The following is a 26,712-nucleotide window of genomic DNA, read 5'->3' on the forward strand; positions in this document are numbered from 1 at the left end:
CTGTGTCTTTTTATATTGCTGAAATGGATTATCTTGCAAGAGTTTTCTCAAGATTAAAGAAATTTCTAAGGAAAGCTCTGTGGAATGAGTTTCAGTGAATGTGAAAGAGATCAATATTGAATTTCTAATTTTAAATCATTAAGCTTCATTTTGAATCTGAATGAGAATAGAAGTGATCATGTTTATGCAAAAATTCTAGTGGGATAAAATTTTTGAATTAATCTTTCTAACTATAGAATCATGTATCATTTAACATTTTATAAACTGTCAAGAATGTTATTCACTAATGTTAGGTGTCATTACTCTATTGTTGAGAGGGAATTTGTTCCCTCTAAACAATAATAAAACAACAAATAGTCTTAGTATCTGAACTTGGAATATATAAGGCCAGGGCAATATTTTACATCCACTTCCATTTCAAAGAAAAATAATTAAATCGGTTTCTCAGCACTGTTTAAAACATCAATCAATATTTTTAATTATATCAGTTTCTTAGCACTGCTTAAAACATCAAGCTATTCCATAAAACTTTATTTACAAAGAAAAATTTCCAATCTTGGTTTTTAAAAAGGTGAACCAATAACTTGCTACATCAGAGGTTAGAGATAATGCACAGTCTATGCAGCCACATGAGAAATAGTTTTTGTTGCTTTATTACACAGGTGGTTGCTTCCTTCAGCTAATGCCTAGAATCTGTTACTTGTTTTATGCATATTAGGTTTTGTTCTATTACTTGGAAGCAGACTGTACTCCCTAGAGTCAGCTTGTACACTGGTCAGAATAAGTTCCAGCATCTGGTATCAATTCAATCACAGACAAGCTTGAATGAGTGAAGTAAGGTAACAGACAACAGAATCTGGTGAATAGTGAACATCTATGTATGCTATTCAGTAATAAAACGTGAGACACTCCCAAGTTGAGACAATAAGAAAATGCCTATAAAATGGATTGAGTACTCTTGTATTAAACACTACATTCCAGGAGTATCCCAGTGTATAAATCAAATAATTATTACTGATATTCTTAATACCTCTACCCTGAAGGAATTTACAGAACTTTCCAATTGAAGCCATCCTTTGATAGTTCCTTATTTACAAATGATTTGCCAGAATACATTTTGGGATATTTCATGATCGTTAATATCAATACAGTACAAAATGTAGTTTTACAAGGGAACTTTTAATTATTAAAAATAGCTTTCTCAAATATAACATCCAAACAAAGTAACCTATTACCTGTTCTTCATAATAAGCAGCTGTATTCTCTTTATAGCAAATTATTTATTCAGTTACCCTTATTCATTATGGACCACTGAAAGGACAGACTATACTGAAACCAGTGATATACTCTAATTGAGTGCTGGGTTACATATTAGTTTAAACATATGTCACAGTATTTCAATCTTTAAGATTGAACGAACTGCAACAAAGTTGGCTTCAATGGTTATTTCAAGTCTTAGAGTTCAAATTATAATACTAAAATTTTTATCTGCTTTGTGACTAAAAGTGGTTTGAAATAGTGGAGATAGAATAACCTATATATTTTATCCACTATTTACGTATTATAAACAACAGAAATAGAACCTATTCACAGTACCTTCTGCTTCTTTATACTATCTCATCAAGCATGCAGTTTTTCTTATTGCTAAAAAGGCTTCATTTTATTTTGGTTTTTAGCATTTCATTTCATAAAACTGCTAGAAATTTTATTTTCCATTTTTATTTAAGAAGCAAAATTGTAAGTTGTTATTAAAGGAAGAAGTCTTTTTGAAACCTTAGGTTTATTAGTTTATATAGTATTATACTTTGATTTCTTGAATATGGAGCTAGAGGTTGCTCTATCATACAGGAAAATCAGTTACATATTATCATACAGTATGTCCAAATGTACATATTGAAGAACTCTGCAACTTCTTAGTCAAAACCAATTTTGTTAAATAATCTCTTGAAAGAACCACTGAAAGTGGTTTTGTAATCAAATTATGAATCTCTTCAGAATTAATTCTTATAAAGGCAGTTTTGGTTATGTTGATCCAGGTAATGCAATGGTGGAAGGTTAGGTAACGGCAAAGTTTTATTTTTAATGTCCCCAAATGTTGTCTCACTTGATTTAGGTGGGCTTGGGAAAACCCAAGAATTGTCTTCTAGAGAATTTCTGCCATAAGAGTTGTGCTCCTGAAATTCTGTACCATCACTAGGAATGGATCTCTCATTATCTGTCCATGATTGGAGAACTGTTTTCTCTGATAAGACTTTTATATCTCCTGGTAAAGGGGATGATACAATATGACCAATAGATCTGCCATTTGGTGAGAGAGGGGGATGTCTTCTGTATGTTGCTGTGAAATTCGTCACGAGTAATTTAGTGTTGTCTTTTCCAAGGTCTTCAGCACATCCTACTGGAGCATAGGCTAAACCACAGAAAGAAAAAAAAAGGCGGGTGTCAGTTTTCATAGCATCGACCATAAAAATACAACAGTATTCCACTGATTTGAATTCTAGAACTGATAATTAACCTTTACAAATTAGTATGTTCAATGGGGACACCATTGAATTAAGCTCACTCTCAAGTGTTCCAGGTGATACGTGTCTGTTAAATGGATGTGGAAATCCTATCATGTCACAGAACTATTAAAAGTGAAAAAAAAAATCACATATTTAAAAAAGTTGTAAACCAAAAGCTACCAGATCTTGTTCTTGGCCCTACACTACAGGTGGCTTATGAAAGCTTACAGATCAGTTATGCCAGTGGGAATAAAGTTAAGATTTCAGTATATTTTCATTTAAAAATAGGATATTATGTACATATTTGTTATTGTTGGCTATGTGGCTCTAGGTCCTGGAGGCTGTCCTTACCGCCCTACCCTGTAAGCCATATTGCTACTTCTGATTTTCGGTGGTTAACTGGGGATAAGAGTCTCTCGGACTTCGGTGCCTGGCTGGCTTTGAACTGTGATCTTCAAATCTCAGCCTCCTGGGTAGCTAGGATTACAGGCATGAGCCACTGCATCCGGCAAAAACACTATATTACTAAAAAAAAATCGAAACCATCTATAAAAGGGTCTACGAAAGTAAAGTTTTTAAGAAACTTTTGAGTCAACATTCAGAGGCTTTTATGGTTAAAGTAGCTTAAATATCAGTTGCAAATTTTACTAGAAAATACATAGAATAGCAAATGTAAATTCTGCTGTGGTCACAATATTGGTCAAATAAAAAGTGATAAAAGTGTTCATGATAAAGGGCTTCATACATAGACAATGACTTAGAATAAAGATTGCTGAAAATTAGCTACTGTTAGTTTAGCTACAGCCAGCACATTGAATATGGGTGTGTCTCCTCTGCACTTCCAGTGCAACAAGGATGGCTAAGTAAATAACTGCAGCTTGATTTTAGAAGAAAGAAAGCAGAACTATAAAATAAAATAGTATGGTTTTACTTTGTTTGCTTGTTTCCACAGGGGTGGAGAGAACTGGATATAATAATGTTTAGCTCTGGTGTGGGTCAGGGAAAACAGTGATCTAATCAAAACAAGTAGTTCTACTAAAGAATAAATTTGTACTCCCCACTATCAATGGAAATGTAGATTTATCATCCAAAGCATAAGATGTGTTGTTAACCAGCTAAAAAGGAACAGAAAGGTGAACCATGTGTTTTTTGTAAGAGCTTTTCTTTTAATCTTTGTAATGCTCCGAAACAGCTTGGCCATCTTTCATCTCTACCATCCACATAGAATACACACACACATACACACACACACACACTCACTATATTTTACATGTAACTGACCTCAGAAAACTCAAGGATGAAATGAACTGTCACTTAAGCCATGCTTTCTCAACACAGTATTCTTTTGCCTAACTCATATGTAACTAACTCTCTAAAAACTGAAAGGAAGTCTGAATTCAAATTTACCTAATGTATAACTTTAAATATTCCTCAGAAGAACTATTTATAAAAGAATTCTCTGGTGTTTTCTTTAAAACGTGAAGTATAGTAACAATTACTTTTTTTAAAAGTCATGTTTCATTTTATTCAATTCTTGAGTAAATGATAGGACATTCAAATTCATGGTACACAATTTTTAGAAATAAACCTACTATGTAGTACTATGTGCAAATGCCCTGATTATTCTCCAGGGTATAAAAAAATAGCTTTGTCAAGTATCCACTTCCAGAAAACACAAAATACAGAAAGTTCAGTCAGTCAAGCAGTAAAATATAAGTCAAATCAATGAAAATCTTTGTTTGGTTGAAAGATAGAAGGGGGATGCACCTTGCTTATCTCAGCTATCTTTTTTAGGAAAAAAAAAGTGTACAAAAATTCAAACAACTTAAATGAATCACAGTTACTGTTTTGGAAACAACTTGAAAAGCTACATCTTTGTCTTTGGTATCTTCTATAGCACTGAAATGAAACAATTGCTTTTGGCATTTCTTTTTAAAAACATACAAAGCAGTTGTGGTAAAAGGTCAACTAGAACAAACTTAACACCTCAGTCTTACACACATAAGCAACACTTGGCTGAGGAAAGCCACAAGGGGAAAAGAATACAGTATTGAAGAAAAAACACATCAGCAACACCTTTATGTGTGAAGTTGACCAGCATGAGACTAGAGCAGAGAATGGGAGGGCTGTGAACATACTATATGCACACTTGCACTAATGAAAACACATTTGATGAGATTTTGATAAGAGCTAGTTGCTCTTTGAACAGTTTGACTTGCCTTTCTTGATTCCAGTTGGGGTTTTCAATTTTCTTAGTATCTCAGCTTGTACTTGAGTCACCAGATGTAAATTAGACATTTCTTTCTTCAATTCCCAGTATGTATGTTGCATATTATCACTACAATAAAATGTTTTGTTTTAAAAAAGTTAATGCTTATCCTTTTAAGGATAAACTGGAAAATTTTAAAATAGAAATAAGCAAATTTGTATTACTACTTTTTTCAAGACTTTCCATTTTTTTTGTTTTTTTCATATATTTCTTATTGTAATTAATAGAAGGGTTACATTATATTCGCCAGATACAAGGTGCATTAATTCACATACCTTGATACTTTTTCTCATGTCTTGGTCCCCATTTCCCTCCCCCCCACCCCCATCCCTCATCTTGTTTTCCCCCCTTCCCTATTCAATTTCAAATAACCAAACACAAATATATCCAATATGTCAGATAACAAAGTGAGATACTGTAACAATATGAGATAACCAAGGGACAGCAAAAGAGATGAGAGATAACATAGTACATTAAGGACAACAATCATTATATGGCTTTTGTTTCTATATCCTAGAGGTCCTTTCATTTAGCATCATTCTGTTGAAGTTTTTTTCATGATGATGTAAACAACTGAAAGATAGGATGGGTAAATGAAAAGGCCTAAGAACATTCCTGATTTCAAGCACTTAACTACTTTAAACAGGTTATAGTGACTATATTATTACTGCTTAGATTCTTACAGGGCTCTTCTCAGAATCAAGACTACAGTCTGTAATGTACAATGGTGTCACTATAATTACTAAGCAGAAAGGAATATGTTCTTTCTTTGTAAATCTGATCAACAATAAAATTACACTCATTCAGGTATGGATATAAAATTCTCAATTTATCTTTTAGATTATTTTTATATTGTGAAATGAAATGATGTTATCAGTTTGCTGAATATATATACCAAGTCTACATTAAAATAAAATTTAGGTTTCATACATTACATTCTTTATGTTTGACTGGGCTGTCTCATATTGTTGGTTCTAAACAATGTGATATGACAGACAGCACAAGACAGGGAGAGCCAGATGATTTCTTCATAAGGAGAAAGATGCTACAGCTACAGGGATTACATGAAATGAAATGAAAACCTCAAAGATACACCTCTCATTTTTAAAATTAAAAACATTTTACCTCACCAAGAATTCTAAGTTATTTCTGTGCTTTTAAAGGTTTTATTTTGTAAAAGTATTCTTACATTCATGGTTTTCTTATGTTCTTAATTGCCAACTAAATGAATCTTCAACGCAAATAAAATAACTGATTATAGAACACTACCTATCAAGAGAATTTTAGTAGTATAGAAACCAAAGTAAACATGTATGCCACATTCATGCTCTTTTATTTTATTTTATTTTTTTACATTCCGGAGATTGAACCCAGGGCTTTGAGCATGCTAGGTAAAAAGCAGTGCCTTGCCACTGAGAATCATGTTTCCAGCCTTTCAATGTTTAAAAAAAAATTTTAGTTTATTGTAAATGTGATATACGGAAGGATTATAGTTACATAAATAAGGCAATAGTACATTTCTTTTTGAACAGTGTTGCCCCCTCCCTCATTTTCTACCCTCCTCCCTCCCCAAGTTGTAAAATTCATTTCCAACATAGTGGCTAGTTAGTATCACTGTTGCATTGCTTCACCCTTTGTCCTACATTTCTGTGATTTCCCCCTTCTAGTCTCCAAATCAGATAAACATATACAAAAGGTACAGAAATAAAAAAATCAATGACAATGCAGAATAAACCCAAAGGGGTGTATGTGGGGGGAACAACTGCAAACAGTACAATAAGAAAACCCTCTTGCTTCCAATTCTTAAAGAGTTTATTCCCATAAGCATCATTCATATTTTCAGATCCACATTGCTATTGAGATACTGTGATCCTATGCTAAGAATATCACAGATAGGGGCCAGGAGTTTGGTCGAGTGGTAGTGCTTGCCTAGCATGCATGAAGCCCCGGGTTTGATTCCTTGGTATCACATAGACAGAAAGAGCAGGAAGTGGTGCTGTGGCTCAAGTGGTAGAGAAAGCCCAAGGACAGTGAGGGTCTGAGTTCAAATCTCAAGATTGGCAAATAAAGAAAAAGAAAATAGTGGACAAACTGTTTTACAAATGAAGGAAAACATGGAGTCTATGTTTCTTTGGGTCTGGCTTACTTCACTTAATACCACTTTTTCCAAGTCTTTCCATTTCCTTACAAATGGGGCGATGTCATTCTGATGGAAGCGTAGAATTCCATTGTGTACATACACTATATTTTCTTGATCCAGTCATCTATGGAGGGGCGTCTGGATTGATTCCATATCTTAGCTATGGTAATAATGCTGCAATGAACATAGTTGAGCTGGTTGCTTTAGTATCACCTTGTTTGTGGTCATTTGCGTAGATGTCCTTCAAATTTTTATCCAGCTATAAATAAAAACTTAAAATTTCAAAGGGATAGCTCTTGCATGTCGAAATCTAATATAGTCACTATAGAAGCGATAGTGCATTTAAAAACAAATACTTTGAATTACTTACGATTAAATTTCACCTACTTTTGTCAAAGTACTCCTACTCAGATTTTAATTCTTTAATGTAGCAGCACAATAATGCTTTAGAGAAAAAATCTGCTTGTGTAAGAATTATATATGTCATTAGTGGGCCAGGAGTTTGGCCTAGTAGTAGAGTGCTTGCCTAGCATGCATGAAGACCTGGGTTCAATTCCTTGGTACCACATACACAGAAAAAGCTATGGCTCAAGTGGTAGAGTGCTAGCCTCGAGGAAAAGCCCAAGGAAAGTGGTCAGGCCCTGAGTTCAAAACCCAGGACTGGCAAAAAAAAAGTCACTAGTTAATATTTTGTATATTAGAAATTACAGAGCTTTTGCAGGAGTTTGACAGGTGTGAAATAATTCACAGAAATCAGGTAACCATATCTACCTAACATACCAGGTGATTGTTAAATGAATATTTCACATCTGCTTTACTGTAAAGAATTTTGTTGGTTCTTTGGTACAATTCTAGGCATGCTTCCCAAGAAAGTGAGTACAAATTCTGTACATGTGCTAATTCCTATATATGATTTGTGCATGATACAAATAATGCAATTTAGGAACAGTTTTTTATTGGCAATTTTGAGATGGCAAATTAGTATCTGTATTGTAGAAAATAAAATATCCCAAGACTGTGTATGGAATACCCCAATTGTGTCTGGATAATGAAATGTTAAGACTACCTAGTCATTTAAAATACCTAAGCTAAGAGAAACAATTGTAAATGTGTTTAGAAAACAGTAACCTAAAATTTTCAATCCAGTTTAATGGCAACTGCTCAAAAAATTAGATTAAGTTGAAAAAAAAAGTCACTGGTATTGACATAAAGTCTGTCTTCTATCCTTAATGTCATATAAACTGAATAAAAAACTAACAAATATTACAAAGTATAAGTTCTCCCTCTTGTGGATAATAAAGTAACTGTAGTTAGGGCTGCCAGCTATATAGATTCAAGGACTATGCTATCCCAAGTATGTAAAAAAGTTTCTCAAATTGAATCTATTTAGACAAAATATTGCTACCATTAATTGAGATTTTTAAAGGTAAGTTGTCATAAAATTTTTAGTGAGGTTCACCAAAACTCTGGTGAGTTAGTGTTTTATCCAAGTATTTTTGAGACTGAATAGACTATTACTTCATGCTAGCTTACTAACGAGGATTGTGAACTTAAACTATTGCTTGAAGAACACCAGCAAAATCTATTTACATAAACACTAGAATACTGAAACTTAAAACTGTAACTGTAGCTGCACATTTGTTATATGTTAGGCACTTCATCCACATTCTCTCAAGTAGGTCAACTATGTAGACAGTTTTACACTTTATGTAGACCTTGTAGTAGTGTACAAGGTTTTTTTTTTTGCCAGTCCTGGGCTTGAGCTCAGGGCCTGAGCACTGTCCTTGGACTTTCTCAAGGCTAGAGCTCTACCACTTGAGCCTCAGCACCACTTCCGGCTTTTTCCTATGTATGTGGTACCGAGGAATCGAACCCGGGTCTTCATGCATGCTAGGCAAGCACTTTAACCACTAGGCCAAACTCCCGGCCACAAGGTTGTTTTTTAAAGGGAGCTTTTCCCTGTCCTGTCTAATGACTGATCACTCTCAGGATCACTTTTAGGAAAGTTTTCTTATTGTTATTGTCATTGTCCAAGCACCTAGGAGTATGTAGACTACCAACAACACAAGCTTCTCAGTCCTCCAGGGTAAATTTCCCACCTCTAATTTAAATATTATGAAACTTGCTTCTCTGCATCTCCAATTAACCACTTAAAACCCAAAAGTGGAATTGTGACTCAAAATAGTAGAGTGTTAGCCAAAGAACAAAAGAATACAGGGACAGCACCTAGGCCCTGAGTTCAAACCTCATGACTGTCAAAAAAAAAAAAAAGGAAGGATGATTTATGTTAAGGAAACAATTTAGTATTACCTTTTTGCCTGGCATGTGTTAGAGATTTTTTTTTTTAAAAAGGGAATTTTCCAAACAATTTTTTAAAATACCTTCACCTTTAGTTAGTAGTTTTATGGAAATACTACCATGTACACTTTTCTTCTTAATACAGTAAACTTTATTATCTGAACTGTTGCATTTAAAAATGGATGAGGGCTAGATTGGTGGCTCAAGCCTGCAGTTCTTCCCACGTGAGAGGTGGAGATATGAGAATCAGTTTGAGGCCAACTGGAGCAAAAAGTTTATTCGCTCTCAATCTATGGTTGAGCTTAGTGGTATGTATGGGCCTGCCATCCCAGCTACATGGTAAGGAGAAAGGCAAAGACTACACTCCAGGCTAGCCCAGGCATGAAATGAGACCCTACTTCTGGAAATAATTAATTTAAAAAGGGCTGGGAAAGTGGCTCATGTGGTAGAGGTGTGAAGCCCTGAATTCAAACCCAAGTACAAAAAAGCAAAAACAAAACTAACCAAAAAACAATACACCAAAAGAGATCAGATAACTTAAAAAGATTACTAAAATATAGGACTACAAACTGAAAATATGTATATGACGGGATGAAGGAAAAACACAATTTGGATCGAAGCTAACGTCAAAATGTACATATGATATTTATCCAAGATAGGCTACAAATTTGGATACCTACTAAGAAGTTAACCTAATCAGTTTTGCAGTTCGCACTGTTCACAGGTGATAAATAGAAAGAATCAATTTGTAAGAATTCACAAGTGTACTTATGCACCAAGTGAGTATCCATCAAACAACAAGCTTTATTTCAACAGCGCAACCTAATACCAAACCCTCTGTAATAGTTTTAGCACAAACTAACTATTAAACTGAATTTAAAGCAATTCTTTATAAAACTGTTCTCTCTTGTCATCCTATGCCTTCAAAGATATTTTTTCCAGGCAAGTAACTTTTCAAGATACTTTCAGTAGAAATAACCTACATTATGTAATCTCCCATCAATGGAAGCCCATTCCTACTTTATACCAGGCATAGCTAATATACTATACAGCCCTTGCATTTCATCCATGGATTCTAGTATCTCAATTCCCTCATTCTTTACCAAAATGACTTGAACTGGCATATAGAAATGACAAGTAAAACTAAGGGAAACCTGAAATTGATAGGAGAAAAGATCATTTTAACCAAGATTGCCTTTAAGGAAATGTTTGCATGACATTGTACTAAATGTATTTTGAGGTCACGATTGCAAGTTAAAACAGCAAGAAAATGGTTGCAACAGAGACTAAGGCCAGGCTAAATAGTTACGGTTGCTGTTTTATAGAAGATGTTTGCTGGGGGCCAGGAGTGTAGCCTACTAGTAGAGTGCTTGACAAGCATGCACAAAGCTCTGGGTTCAATTCTTTGGTACCACCTATCCAAAAAAGCCGGAAGTGGTGTATTGTAGCTCAAGCAGTAGAGTAATAGCTTTGAGGAAGCTCAAGGACAGAGCCCAGGCCCTGAGTTCAGCCCCAGAACTGGGGAGGAGGGGAGGGGTTGGTTGCTGGACCCGATTTAAAAAGAGTAGCTCAAATTGTTCCTCAAGTTGTTTTCCCTAATTCACTGTTTTTCTTAAGCAGGTTTTTGGTAAAAGTAGGTATCTAAGGCAATTTACACATGAACTCTGACTGCTAACAAGGAAAAGTTCTCAAATTTCATCGTGTGTCAAAGAATAAGATTACAAAGTTTGTCTTGAAGAAAAAGGATATTAGTGTAAATGGAACTATATAACTCTCCATGGATAAAAGTTTTATATTATAAAAAACTTCCATGTGGTTAATTTTTAAAATTAAAATGTAACAATTTTTAGAAAATTTGAGAACAAAATATATGCTTTTCTACTAGTGTATGTATGTAACTATTGCTTACTTATTAAACTTATTATGATCAAAGATTAATAATCAATATCCAAATAGTACCTACTTTGTTTTGAAAGTTAATCATAATAGCAATGTAGATACTCACAGAACTGAACTGTTGAAGAAAGCATGTCTAGTTTTAATGCTGAAGACTGTACATACCTGGAAATGCTTAGTCTTTGGAAATCTCTGTTCTTCTGATTGTCTTCCTGAGATGAATCCTGCATTTGTTTTAAAAATAAAGTTCAAAAACTGAAACATTACCACAGTTATTTCAACTTTTACAAAATACACATCTATAATCATTTAGTATAAAACTGAATTTCATACTCAATTTTAATGAAGTACTGCCTTATCCCAAATATTTCTAAATGACATTTAACAGCATTGATATTTTACTTTCTCTATAAATGGCTCTAATGTAAAAGAACTTGTAAAATGCGTAAGAATCTAGTTAAGAATAACAAATTAACCTAACGCCTATATTTAAAAAAATGTAACATTTACTATGTTCATGGGATGAATTCCATGAAAATAAATATGAATTTTTTTGATACCAGTTTTTGTATTAAAACAAAAAAAAGTGAATCAGTTTACTGCTATTAAAAATCATCATGAATTATTTCCTCCTCCAAATATAAAAGCAGACTTCACAAAACATTAGGATTTCAACTTGCAATGTTTAATAAGTTATCCTTAATACGCTTCCATTTTTTTGTTCATATCTCTATTAATTGTGGCAAGGACTTAATAGTACTTATATACATTTAAGTTTCAGTAGTTTAGATTGTAGGTATAACAGAAATAACCTTTAAAAGATGTGCATAATGAATTCAATATATAAGCTAATTCACACTTGTTCAGCTAAGATGAACACTATGGGAACTAATTCTGGTACTAAAGGCCAATATAAGCCAAGAAAACAATTTAATTTCACTTTTTTCCTTATATAATCTAAATTATGTCATAACACTGTAAAGGTATTTTGCATTTGGAAAATTAAAACAGTAAAATCCTTTACATTGTAAAAGTTTAAGCAGTTAGGGTTCTACACTTTTACCACCCCAACAAACTGCTCCTTTTCCCTAAAGAAAGGGAAACCAAACTGGCCCACTCATGAGCTGGGGATATTTACCACTAATAAGGAAGATATATTCTTGGGCATTTTCTACTTTTCATTTGAAATTAAAAAATATTACTCCTCTCAGACCACTTTTAGTTTCTCTGTGACTTTAATTTAAGAAGTATTTTCCTTGGGGGTATGTGTAAGCAGGCATTATTTATTAGAAATTTCCCTCTTTTTTTTTTTCAGTTTTTCATTTCAGGATTCATTTCAGCTTGTTTAACTTGTGCTCCACCACTTGAGCTATGCTTCCAGCCTGGCTTTTTGCTGATCCTTTTGGAGATGAAGTTTAAAGGACCTGCTCAGTCAGGCCTCTAATCACAACCCTTGAGATCCTCACCTCTTAAATGGCATGAGCCACCAGTGCTAAGGAAAGAAATGTTTATTTTTCATGAAAATTTTAGCATGGATTTGCTTTAGTATAACAAGATTGAAGTACAAAGAAACAAAAACACTTCTGTTCTTCATTCAGGAAATAGGAGTTAAAGACTCAGAAAAGTTTGTTTTTAAAGTAAAATTATTATTATTTTTTAAATTTGAGAGGGTGAACAGGAAAATCTTTTTCTAGCTACTGCCCAACAGTTTAGAAAAATCTAATGTAAATCAGCAATAAACATAAAGGGATTATTTAATTTGCAAAGACTGTTCATAGCCAGTAATGGAGTTTTTTATGTTCTTAAGACAGCTGCTTCCTTGTGCAATATGAGTTGCACAAATAGTGCCATAGTTGCAAACTCATGAGAAACAAAGTTCAAGTTATACAGGTTCTTATATTATTGAACTCAAAACATTGAATAGTCAATAACACAGTGTGAATCTCTATAGTAACTAGAGACCAAAGACTCCTTCTATACCAACTCCACTTTACTGAGCCAGTGTTTCTTTACACTTCTTTGCTTTAGATTTTCTCATTGGGATATTAGAGGATATACTTCTGAAACTGAGCTTACTGATGCCAAACGCTGTGTTCACTGACATTAAAAAACAAAAGACACCATATTCCACGTAGGATGGCATTACATACAGAAGATACAAAGAATGTACCATCTTAAAAAGCATCTGTAACTATAGCTATATAAATAAGTTTATTAAATTATTATAATATTATAATCTGGCTTCTCTCAGATTCCCACATCTGAGAGTATCTAACCAGAAAACTTGTAAGACAGAACTGAAAAGTATATACTCTTTATCAGTCTTGATAAGTTATCAGGTCAATTCTTTACTTACTTGGTTCATTTCTTTATAGTAACTGAAATATTTTACTTCATAGTCTCTTATCACCATGAATAAACAGTAAAAGGTCATATCATTTTTCCCCTTTCAATATTCTTCCTTTATATCATCTAGAATTATTACTTATTTATTATTATTATTGCCTGTACTGGGGCTTGAACTCAGGGCCTGAGCACTGTCCTTGTGCTTTCTCAAGGCTTGAGATCTATCACTTACTACAGCACTACTTCCAGTTTTTTCCTGTGTATGTGGTACTGAGGACTCAAACTTGGGTCTTGCATACTAGGCAAGCACTCTATCATTAGGCCAAGCTCCTTGCCCTTAAATGCTGGTTCTGGGCCTTGAGTTCAGGGCCTAGAGCTTTCACTCAGCTTTTAGCTCACTACTGGCAGTTTACTACTTAAGCTATGCCTCCAGTCTGGTATTTTTACTCATGAATTTAAGATAGAATCTTGAGGATTTTTCTACGCAGGCTGGTTTCAAACCTTGATCCTCCATGTCTCAGCTTTCTAAATAGCTAGGAGGCTTAGTGCTAATAGCTTGAGCCAGTGTTATGCAGCTCAGAATTAATTTATCACTACTGACCAATGCTATTAAGTGAGATAATGGCAAGCTTTGTCTACCAATACAAGTGCCCTTCCAAGAGCTGGTTGCTTATGGCAGATTTAAACTAAAGCAAAGTTATTCCTTAGCACCACCTAGTGGAAAAGAGTAAAACTACCCAAAACATCCAACAGATACTTGTAAGATTACTCTAATAGAAAGTGTTTTTATTTTTTGTAAAATTACTTACATGAGAACACTATGTGCTGCGTTACATACACAAATTTAATCTTTATGAAAAAAATGCTTTAATGTCCACAGAAAGTTCTCTAAAATGCCCAATGATGTTCCTAATGTTGCAGTTAAAAAAACAAAACAACTGTGAGCCACATATCCATGAGTTCATGATAATGCTTCCTACTCTACACTGAATGTCCATGAATGGTGCATAAAAGCTGAAAAATCAACTGTTTCCAAATAGAATGTGCATACTGACAAATTATCTAGAGCTTCATAGTGTAAATCTTGCAATCGCCTATTTTTAAAAAGGCCCATTGGTGACTATGGCAACTGGGCTTATGGAACGAGATGCAGGAAGTATCCGAAAGAATGGTGCTGTGTGTCTGACCTCAAGTTCAAAGCTGGGAAAATCAACTTTTGATATCAAATAAGAAAAACAAGCAAACAAACATGTGGCTATATAACAAATTAACAATCATTTTTATAGCATTTCCCCTTATCAAACCCACACAGGGACTCTCTAGCAAGTTCTCACTGCTGAATGCAAATGGAGTCATGTGGTTCATATAAACAGTTTATTCTTATCAAATGGACCCCTCTGAGAAATACAAGCTCAGGATATTTGGGGTTCAGGTACAAAGTCCTAGTTGGCAGTCAGAAAATATGGGAAGCTGTTCTTCTTTTACATGGAAGCATCCCACAGGAATGTGGAATATTGTAATGGTTGAGCTGGGATAACTGTTTATACTTGTTCAAAATACATAAATACTCAGAAATTATTTTTGTACTAGACTACAAAGTTTTTCAATTTCTTTGAACAGCTATTTCAAATCCTCCATTTGTAGCAGTGCTCTCATACTTTCCTGCTTCGGTATATTTTATTTTTTATCATAGGACATTACCATGATTTTCACATCTATGCTCAAGCTTATATAGAACCAAATGTAAAGTATTAGTAAACAGACTCTTGTTAAGGACCTGAGAAGCATCCTGTATTTTAAGACAATGACTTTAAGATAACCAACAGCAGCTTGTCAGACTTGGGATTTTGTAGATTCTTAAACTGTTAGCTGTTAAAGCTGCTCCTGAAGTATAGGTCTTTAATGTCTAATTAGTCCTACTACTAAGTTATATAAAATGAGAAATTTAAAACCTCAGAATTCTTTAAACTGGATAGGATTAAAAAAAAGGGGGGGGGGGAAGGAAACTGAAGGAAAGAAAGTTTGAAAGATACTATAGCAAAGATATGGAACCAACCTAGATGTCCCTCAGTTGATGAGTGGATCAACAAGACGTGGTATTTGTACACAGTGGAATTCTATGCTGCTGTCAGAAAGAATGACATTGCCCCATTTGTTAGGAAATGGAAAGACTTAGAAAAGATCATTATTAAGTGAAGTAAGCCAGACTCAAAGGAACTTAGGCTCAATGGTTTCCCTCAGTTGTCATAATCAGTAGAAACCGTGGGCTCTCCTAGCAGAGATTTGCAATAGAGCAAAACCTTCATACAAAAGGCCATATAGTAGGACGCTAAATGAAAGGATCTCTAGGATGTAGAAACATAAGCCATATAATGAATGATTGTTGTTCTTAAGGTACTATGTTATCTCTCATCTCTTTTGCTGTCCCTTGGTTATCTCATATTGTTACAGTATCTCACTTTGTTACCTGATATATCGGATATATTTGTATTTGGTTATTTGAAATTGGATAGGGAAGGGGGGAAAACAAGATGAGGGGTGGGGGTGGGGAGAAGGGAAATGGGGACCAAGACATGTGAGACCAAGGGTATTAATGTATGGGAATTAATGCACCATCTATCTGGCAAATATCATGTAACCCTCTATTAATTACAATAAAAAATATATGAAAAAAGAAAGTCTGAAAGAACCATCATAATAATCTAACAAGCACATGTGCATGTGCCACTTCTGGCTTTGTTTTAGTGGTTAATTAGAGATAAATGTCTCATGGACTTTTCTGCCTACGGTAGCTTTGAACCTTGATCCTTATCTCAGCCACCTGAGGAACGATGAAGTATTAGTCTAATAAGCCTTTTAAAAATTAGTCTTTTAAATTACATACTTTTTTTGATGTCAGGCTAAGTGTCAAGTTTATAACAAATGATTAAAGGGGAAGATCAAATGACTTTTTTTTAAATCTTTCAGGGAATGAGACCATTTCCTTTCTGAGTTGTTGTAATTGTTTTAAGATCCTACATATTTAAAAGAAAGCTGGGCGAAATGGCTCACGCCTGTAATCCTAGCTACTCAGGAGGCTGAGATCTGAGGATCAAGCTTCAAAGCCAGCCCAGGCATAAAAGGACCTGAGACTCTTATCTCCAATTAACCTCTAGAAAATGGGAAGTGGGGCTTGGTAGAGCAATAGTCTTGAGCTAAAGAGTTCAGAGATAGTGTCCAGGCCCAGGGGTAGCCTTGAGCTGAGGAGCTCAGGACAGGGCCCAGGCCTAGTTCAAGCTCCATGACCCACTAAATTAATTAATTAATTAATTAATTAATTAATTAAAAGAACAATGAGCCAGGTGCAGTGGCTCACGCCGGAACTCCTAGCTACCCAGGAGGCTGAGATCTGAGGGTCATGGTTCAAAGCCAGCCCAGGCACTAAAATGTCTGTGTGACTCCAAGTAATCACCAGAAAACCAGAGGTGGCACTGTGCTTAGGGGAGAGGGCAGAAGCCTTGAGCTGAAGAGCTCAAGGACAGTTCCCAGGTCCAGAGTTCAAGTCCCATGACCAACAAAAAAAAAGAATAATGAACTGAATAATTTTGTATTACCGTTTGTTTGGCTTTCTGTAGCTCTAGTTTGAGATTGTTACATTCTCTCCTCATCAATTCCAGCTCTTGTTCCAAACTATGTATCTTCAGATCACAGCTCAATTTTTCTACCTCCCAGTTTGCTGAAGGTGGATTTAAATTTCTCATCACTACGAGAGGATGGACATCAAAATCATTATCTGCCTTGTATAGTGATTACAATTCTAGAAAGGTTAAAAATGCTGGCAAAATGTATATAATAGGAAAAAAGAATATAAAACATGTATAACCACTAAGAGTTTTGAAAAAAGAAACAATATTTTCAAAGACCTATGTCAATAAGCATAAGATACCTTGCCACCTTTTAGAATATATTAATCATCCCATCTCTGGTTTTTTACTTAGGTATAAATTTGTCTGGAGTTTTTAAAAAAAAATACCATTTTTTCAGTGTATACAAAAATTTTGACAGATCAATAATCAACATTACATAAGCCAAAGTTGAGTTATAAAAACAATGAAGTGAATAAACTAAACAGCTAATGCTCCATCTCAGTATCATCACAGTACAAAATTTGACCAACAGACCTAACAAACGTGCTGAAATAATCTTGTTCATAACACTCTACTAGGAAACTCATATACCTGGATACTACTTTATCTTTAATGTAATACTTTGCATTTTCCATCAACAAAAAGCCTCTGCCAATTATGGGAAGATATATCATGTCAATTTTCTATGAAAATGACTCTTAGATGCCTATTTTTTACTTTTCTGGTGAGAACAATTATGACAACAGAATATTATCTAGAACTCCCAACTTCACATCAGCATCTCATCTGTACCTTTTAAGAATTTATGAAAGGAAAGGAAGAAAATCAACTGATACTACTGCATGATTTAACTAGGCAAATGTTGCACAAAGTGAGCCAGCAAGAATATACCAGTGGAGCAGAAGTATTCATAAGGATGGATTCCACTCCTTCTATATGTCATCACAAACTAGTTCTGAATAAATCCAATCATTATCTCTAGGAAAAGTACAATTTGGAGCCAAGAAAGGCTAAAGAAGTTCATACGGTGTGAAGGCAGAACAGAAAAATTAACATTAGCCTAAAACAAAAATGGGACTTAAAATAAGATACTAATGGTGGATATAGTACACAATGAAAAAAATGTATTTGGTTAGAATTTATAACAAGTAAGTGGCATACCCTGCTGAGTTTCCACCTCTGTTCTTAGCTGGAGGAGTTCTACTTCTTTAGATTGAAGTTGTTCATTCAAAATTTTCAAAGATTCAGAGTTGTCTTTATTCTAGTTAAGTAGGGAAAATGCCAAATTACATTCAATATAAAATTTGTAATATGTTCATTATAAATATTGAAAACAAAACCCTCATTCTAGTCTTTAAAAACAAGATATGAAAATGATTTCCATTTCCTACTCATCTTTCCTTTTTTCTAATGTAGGATATTATTATTCACTGGCTTTATTTTTAACACATCTACTAAATCTACTATGTCATGTTATTGCAAAGTAAGCTAGTGATAGTAGATGTAAATTTCTAAATAACATATTTTGATACGGAAATATGCTGCAAATAAAATGGCTAAAATTGCACTTTGCCTTGAATGTACGTTAATAAATATTTAATAAATGAAAATATGATTTTCTTAACTTAAAAGCTTTTTAAAAGAGAAAACCCCACTATAATATTCAAGTGTTATTCTCTTCAAACCAACTTACCATTTTATCCAGTTTGCTCTTCAAGTTATCTCTATCAATGCAAACTTCTCGATATGCATGATAGGCCTTGTTTACTTGTTCTCGTCCTACAGAACTAGTCTCTTCATCCTGTCTAGCTCCTACAAGCTAATAGTATGAAATTAGGAAACAAAACAAAACAAACTTTAGAAAGTATTCCACAATTAAAGTATCATAAATACTTTCATCAGTATCTGATAAATCACTGTTACCCTACCGTAAGAGTAAGCCATACCAGAATATAATGTTCTTTTGAAGTGCTTAGGTGGTTTTTAACTCTATAATATTTGATTTCCATGATCAGAAATAGTGTCTGGTTGCATCAGACTCAACTTTTTCTTTCTGGTGCTGGTCAGGCTTGAACTCAGGATCTGGGTTCTGTCCCTGAGATCTTTTGCTCAAGGCTAGCCACTACCACTTGAGCCATATCTGCACTTTGAGCTTTTTGATGGTAGTTATCTGGAGAAAAGAGTCTCAATAGACTTTCTTGTCCAGTTGACTTTGAACTATAATCCTCAGATCTTCAACGGCTTTAGTAGCTAAGATTATAAGAGTGAGGCACCAGTGCCTGGCCAGACTGAACTTTTTAAGGAAGACATGCTAGTTCATTAATCATGTATTATTCAAGAACTGGTATAGAACTACTGGTCACAAAGTAGACAGCCAAATCCTGTTTTTCTACCATATTTTAAAATAGGCATAACCATGAACTTCAAAAGTTACCTTCTCTCACTTTATCCAGTATATTACAAATTAGTCAATATATTACAGAATTGTTTAACCATTATTAAAGTTGGTATGAATAAAAAGAAATTTTGGCACTTGTTTTTTTCTTTTTTGGCCAATCCTGGGGCTTGAATTTGGCCTGGGCACTACTGTCCTTGAGCTTTCTCAAGGCTAGCACTCTACCACTTGAGCCACAGCACCACTTCTGGCTTTTCTGTGTATGTGGTACCAAGGAATCATATCCAGGGATTCGTGCGTGCTAACCAAGCACTCTACCACTAGGCTACACTCCCAGTCCCAGTTTTGACCATTTTTATAATCCATCTTTACTCCTGTCCTACATAATTTGAACTCTATACCAAGTTACGTCTTCAAGTCTTTTCATACAGAAAAATTAATTTATAGGCCGATGAACTCATTTCCTTTACCCTTTGTAGAAGGTGTTATTTCTAAGAAGCAAATGTAAATTTATCTGGCAAAAAAAACCAACAACAAAAAAACACACCAAATACCAAAATTTAAAACTCAAAAGTAAATAGGTAATCAAGGAAGAATTCTCAATAAATAAACAGCTACACTGCTTATCTGTTCATAACATTTTTAACTGCTAACATCTGCATGAAAAAATAAATGACATTACTACTTATAAGCATTATTCCTATTACAGGTTGAACAAAAGAGAATATGGAAGAACTTATTAAATAATCTAGAAACATCCTCCTGTGATAGTATGTCACTTTCTTATAGATTTGTAATTTCAGAATCAGATACATAGAGTTATGATGGTAACATACTAGAAAAAAAGAATGAAAAAGCTCACACCTGTAATCCTAGCAACACAGGATGCTGAGATTTGAGGATCGAGGTTCAAAGCCAGCCCTGAATTCCAGAATTCCGGAAGTCCGTGAAACTCTTATCTCTAATCAACCACCAAAAAACTGTAAGTGGTCTGAGGCCCAAGGAGTAAACCAGTAACCTTGAGCTACAGAACTTAGGGACAGTGCCCAAGCCCAGAATTCAAGTCCCACAACCAAAGGAAAAAAAAAAAAGAAAATTGGAATACATCTTCAAATTGTTAAACTCTCTTTTACAAATATTTGCCTAGCAAATCACAAGTTTAAAGCCTACTTAGGAATTCATCATGAAGTGTCCTTGGAAAGTTAGTAAAAACCACAGAAGACAGAAAATATTTAAAATTTCAAATATTTTGAATTATTCTGTCATAAAAAGTAAAAGCAAAAGAAAAATTACCTTTTCTTCTAAAAGCCTTATTCTTTTCTTTAAAAAAGAGTTTTCTTTCTCTGAATCCTTAAGTCGCTTTTTGATGTCTTCATATGCAGTAACTAGGGCAAAATGTGATGCAACAGATTCATCTCCTGAATATATTGACACTGGAGTCACTGTGTCTCTCCTGTGAGCCTTTTCATGATTAAGAATGCATATATCATCTTCTAGTGCTTCCATGGCAGCTATTTAAAAGAAAAAATGGAAAGTATAAATGTCTGATTAAATAATGAACAAGAGAAAAGATACACTTTGAAAAATGTGAATATCAGAACAATGATTAAATGTTTGTTTTCTTTTCGATGCAGCATAGCATAGTTAAGAGCAGGGTTACCTGGGCTCTAATCCAAGTTCTAGTATTTCTTACCTATAGAATTCAGGGAAAGATGTTTAAAATCTCTATCTTAGTATTTATAAATAAATAACATGAGGTAATAACACTACATTATGGAAGCTCAAGAAGATAATAACATCACATCATGGAAGCTCAAGAACTTTAAATGACTGATAGCTATAGTCAGTCTGTCCGTCTGTCCATCCATCCACTCCATCCATTCATGCACTTTATTTTTTCTTACTGGTATCAAAGCTTGAATTCAGGGCCTGGTACTGTCTGTCTCTTGAGCCATATCTCCAGCAATTATTATTTACTATGAGAGAGCTCTATAAAATTTTATAAAAAGTGTGCTAAGAGTATTGAGGATTTACTAAAAAAACACACACAAACATCATCCACTACCAGAAAAGGAACATATACACATAACTGTGCCACATGAAGTATCTTTTCCTCTGAAAGAACATCTGATGCCTACATACTTCCCTTCATCAATCTTAGCATTCTCATGTCTAGAAGAATTATGACATATTATATATGCTTTAATGTATACTGTATTCTTCCTTTACCAATTGTTTAACCTAAGCTCCATGAAACTACAGGATATGTCTATTTAATCTTATGTCCCTCATCACTACTTATGAAGTTCTTAACACTGATTAGTAAATGAAGAGTGGACAGAAAAGAATTCAAATCAAATTTTGACCACAAAACCATTGAGAATCAATTATCTTATTAGTTAATAAAAAGTATACTTGCTCTTTACATTTGCTTTTGTTATTAAATTCCGAATTAGTTCTCTACTTCAGAATCCTGGGGGGGAAATGCTATGGAAGGAGAAGGAGTAGCTGAAACCTTTTACAACCTCATTTAAAAAAAAAACAAAAAAACTAAAAGGTTGCTGGTCACATGTGAGAGCCTAATACTTCACAATTTTATATGTTAGTTAGCATTTAATGATTATTGAAAACTATTCCTTGCTTGAAATAAAAATGGCTCATCATTTATTTGAGAACTTTACAGGTAAAGAGACTGAGTTAGAATTCAAAGTAAAATAGTTACGCAGACAATTAAAATATAAAGAAGAAATTTATTACATATTTCACTATGGTTATTTCCTCAAAAAATTCAGCTTCGTGTACTGGCTGATGCCTACAAAGTGTGCTTTGCTTTATGTCAGATAATATACTTAACAAAATGTTTTGCTATTTTTAATTGTATGGTTTATTTTCACTACCTTTTTGCTTTTCTAATTTTTTTTTCCTTATGCTGGTCGTAGGGGCTTGAACTCAGGGACTAAGCAATTTTGTTTAAGGCCAACACTTTACTACTTGAGCCACAGTTCCACTTCTGGCTGTTTTGGTAACTAACTGGACATAAAAGTGTCTCATGGATTTTCCTGCCCAGGCTGACTTTGAATGACAACGGTCATATCTCAGTCTCCTTGAGTAGCGGCAATTACAGGCATGAAGCATTGATGCCTGGCTGCTTTTGCCGTTTTGTTGTTAAAAACTTCCAATTACTTTCAACTCAAGACAGAAATGGTTTGTGTCTAAGTGACATTATAGAAAAGACAGGTGAAAATAAGTATATTGTGTCAAGTAGACAAATCCTATTATTTAATCTTTATTAACACCATTTAAAGTTTTGAAGGAAATATGACAACTCATAGCTATAAATTAGAACATTTTCTATTCTATCAACAAAGCCCAAGAGCAAAAATGAACTAGTCTATAGAATGTTTAAAGTAAGGCACAGATTTTCATGCTTCTTTTGATACAAGCTGCTCTTTCTCCTAATAATGAATAGTTTGAAGATTTCTTCCTCTACAGGAGTTTACTTTGCTTTCTCTGGATTCAACTCTAAAAACAGTAAGAATCACTCCAATTATATTGTTGAATTTATCACTATTTGTGGCTATGTCAGTAAGGCAAACTCAAAGTATCAAGTATCAGCATATAAAGTTTATTTATAAGGAGAAGATACTTTAAAGTAGAATAAAGTAGATGCCTATTAAAGTGGCACAATTCAGTCTAGTTTAACAACAGGTAAAACGGTCCCTCTATTAGATATCTAATTAATATGAATGTGTACTATTACTGTTTATAAATCTAACCTCGTGAGTTTAACAGCTGTAGGGCCCTATAAAGAAAGAGCTTAGAAAATAGCTAAGTAGTACAAGGCAGATGTGCCGTTATTATGTATTTCTGTACTGAAAACTGCTAGCAAAGTAATAAAGTAGGTTATGTGTAGGCTACGATTTTATTACTTAAGTTTCCTTTATCCTTTTTTTTTGCCAGTCCTGTGCTTAAGCTCAGGGCCTGAGCACTGTCCTTGGATTTTTCTCAAGTCTAGAGCTATACCACTTGAGCCTCAGCACCACTTCTGGCTTTTTCTAGTATATGGTACCAAGGAATCAAACCCGGGTCTTCATGCATGCTAGGCAAGCACTCTACCACTAGGCCAAACTCCCAGCCTCCTTTATCCTTTCTGAACCCCACTGATACAGAGAAACAAAGAGAGCTATAGTAGCAATAGTCTATCTTATTATAACAAAAGGTCTATTTTTATGCTTCTGTTACAACAAAAAATGTTTCTACATGGATATTCGATCAAGTGGTCAAGATGCTTTATTTTCTGAATGAAGTGTAAAAGTATAATTGAATATTAATATACAAGATCAAGATAGACCTAATATTGTCTAAGATGTGAATATGTAAAGCCCTGGGTTGGCTCTCCAGAACCACATGCACACATGCATGCACGCACACAGTATAAATATATATATATATATATATATATATTTACTAGATAGTAACTTCATGATTATCAAAACACTGCACCAAGACAAGCTCAAGTGAATTTCTGTCAAGAAAATTACTAAGAAATATATTCCAGGAGTTGGGAGTTGGGCCCAATGGTAAAACGCTTGCTTAGCATGCATGAAGATGAGGGTTCGATTCCTCAGTACCACATACATAGAAAAGCCGGAAGTGGTGCTGTGGCTCAAGTGGCAAGCATTAGCCTTGAGGACAAAGCTCAAGGGCAGTGCTCAGGCCCTGAGTTCAAGCCCCAGGATTGGCAAAAAAAAATGTGTACACACACACATTCCATAGCAATGTGCCATAAAGACACAAAGAAATCTGGCTTTTAAAGAATGTTCTAAAAAGCTGGAGAAAACCTTGTCTAGTGTTGGACAAACTCAAATGTGGATCACTGCCTCAGAATCACAGGCCTGTGATTCTAGCTATTAAGAGGCAGAAGAAAACGGCGAATTTGAGGTGAGCTGGGGCAAAATTAATGAGAGACTCTATCTGAAAAAGAAATTTAATAATAAAATGGCTTGAAGAGTGACTCAAATGATAGCATATTTGCCTAGTGCACTAAGTGCTGGATTTTAATTGTTTAGATTTAGTCTAAACAATTTCTTAAAAAATATAAAAAGAAGAAAAATCACATGGTTACTTAGCTCCACTGAATAATTTTTAGTGCATAATTTTTAGTCCATACTACATGATTTACAGAAATCCAGTTGCATTTAGAATTCCTTTATGGTTTCCCTCATTTGTCATAATCAGTAGAAACCCTGGGCTCTCCTAGCAGAGATTTAAATAGAACAAAACCTAGATACAGAAGGCCATATAGTATGAAACTAAATGAAAGGACCTCCAGAATATAGAAACAAAAGCCATATAATGAGTGATTGTCGTCCTTAATGTACTCTCTTTTGGTCCTTTGGCTATCTCATATTGTTACAGTATTTCAGCTTATCTGATACATTGTATATATGTACATTTGGTTATTTGAAATCAGACAGAGAGGGCAAAAAACAAGATGAGGGTCGGGGGTAGGGGAGGGAAATGGGAACCAAGACATGAGAAAGGGTATCAATGTATGTGAAATAAGGCACCTTCTGTCTGGTGAATATAATGTAACCCTTCTATTCATTACAATAAAAAATATATGTAAAAGAATTCCTTTATCATCTACAGATAAACAAGAACACAATTTGTTAAATGAGTTGGTGAGAAAAGACAACAATAATATCTGAAGCTAAAGAGAGGCTTATGGGTAAACAAGTTCAAACAGGACTAACTAAAAGTATTTAAAAATGTCTAAGTTTGAGTCTTCATTGTGATCAACACTAAGGAGGCTCAGATCTTCATGTCCACTAGAAAATATGTAACTATCTTTTGATACCAGATTGGTCTTTTTTTTTCTAGGAATATGATTTATCTCTTTTTCAGCACCATTATATTTGCCATTTATCGATCACTTGACAGATACCAACCACTAATGTTTTCATATGCATTTTCGTACTTCTTAGGTATGTGGTAAGATAATAATTTACAAACTCGTTAAAAGATGAGTATCTTCCCTACAGTTACACCACAAAACAGTGGTAAAGTTGGGATGTGAATTCTTCTGTTATTTTCATAACTATCCAAACAAGACAGAATTAACTCTATGGTATCACTGGTCTGGAATTCAGAAACCCAGACTGTAGTCTAGTATCTTCTTTTAAAATTAGTTCACTTCACTTCCTATGTTGAAGGATCAAGGGTCACTGTCTTTGATTACGTCAGGATATTCCCAGCATGTCTGGGGCAGCTTAGTGTTTTCTGGGTGTATGATTTCACTTTCCCCAGTGTTCCCAGTTCCTGTGTGTAGGGGATAAGGGTGTTACCCTTCCTTCAAAGAAAGACCACTGATAGAGGACTGAAAAACACAGCTTAGACAGTGGAGACACGGACTACCTACTGTCACTCCTAGATTCCCAGCACCCCAGGCAGTACCGCCTTAGTCTTACGTCCCTCTGGTCTGAACGCTGTGTCTCCGCAGTGAATGAAAGGAAACTAATGGCGCCCCGGGAAATCAGAGCGCAGAAAGAAACGCTTCGGTGACAAGTGAAGAGGAGGGCGAGGAAGGGCTGGTAACAGGTGGGGTGCGGGGGGATGCGCGGGGAGGGGACACCCGAGGAGGGCGGGTCGCTCCGTGGTGGAGGGACAGGAGCTGGCAGGCGTCTAGACTCGGGTCGGCCTGTAGCAGGAAGAGGCCGGCCTGGCGCGGCCGAAACCACCGCTCCCGCCGGCCCAGCGACGTACTCACCCTGAGCCCAGGCTCCGCGGAGCCGCCCCCAAGGCCACCGAGTTCCGAGTCCCCAGTATTTAGAAACGGACTGAAAACAAATCGGGTCGCCGGAGGTCACCACGGGCTTCCGGTTTCCTGGAAGACCCCGCGGCTTTCCCCGCGAAGGTGGCCGCTCCAGGGGCGCCGCGGAGGGATTCCCATTTCGGTGGAGGCGACAAGCGGGGCGTGGTCCTGCCCGCCAGAGGTTAACCGAAGGACGGGTGCGCCGATCCGGAGGAGCTCGACTGCCGCGGGAGAGGGCCCGCTACCCAGCCAACGCACGCGAGATCCAGGCCGGCCGGCGCCGGCCGCCCGGAGCGGGACGAGCCGTGCGCCGCGGGAGGGGGCGATGCGAGGTGCTGACCGGAAGGGTGGAGGAGCGCCTCACGGCTGGAAAACCACTCCCGGCAGCTAGGAGGTCGGGGCTGCGCCTGGGAACCGGAAGTCA

At 35.4% G+C, this 26,712-nt stretch overlaps 1 protein-coding gene across 1 annotated transcript; it reads right to left on the reverse strand.

Annotated features, from left to right (window-relative positions):
- Nucleotides 1-453: 453 nt before the first annotated feature.
- Nucleotides 454-26,325, reverse strand: Azi2 (5-azacytidine induced 2). The gene is made up of 8 exons (XM_090351787.1): nt 26,244-26,325; nt 20,768-20,985; nt 18,773-18,898; nt 18,241-18,340; nt 17,047-17,195; nt 11,273-11,331; nt 4,724-4,842; nt 454-2,410 (listed from the first exon to the last, which is right to left on the reverse strand). Exons 2-8 carry the CDS (start codon nt 20,978-20,980, stop codon nt 1,998-2,000), a joined length of 1,179 nt encoding a protein of 392 aa, XP_090207913.1. The 5' UTR covers nt 20,981-20,985; nt 26,244-26,325; the 3' UTR covers nt 454-1,997.
- Between the last annotated feature and the right edge of the window lie 387 nt (nt 26,326-26,712).

Source organism: Megascapheus bottae, chromosome 18, assembly GCF_031878675.1.
Source record: "Megascapheus bottae isolate mThoBot1 chromosome 18, mThoBot2.hap1, whole genome shotgun sequence".
Classification (NCBI taxonomy): Eukaryota; Metazoa; Chordata; class Mammalia; order Rodentia; family Geomyidae; genus Megascapheus; species Megascapheus bottae.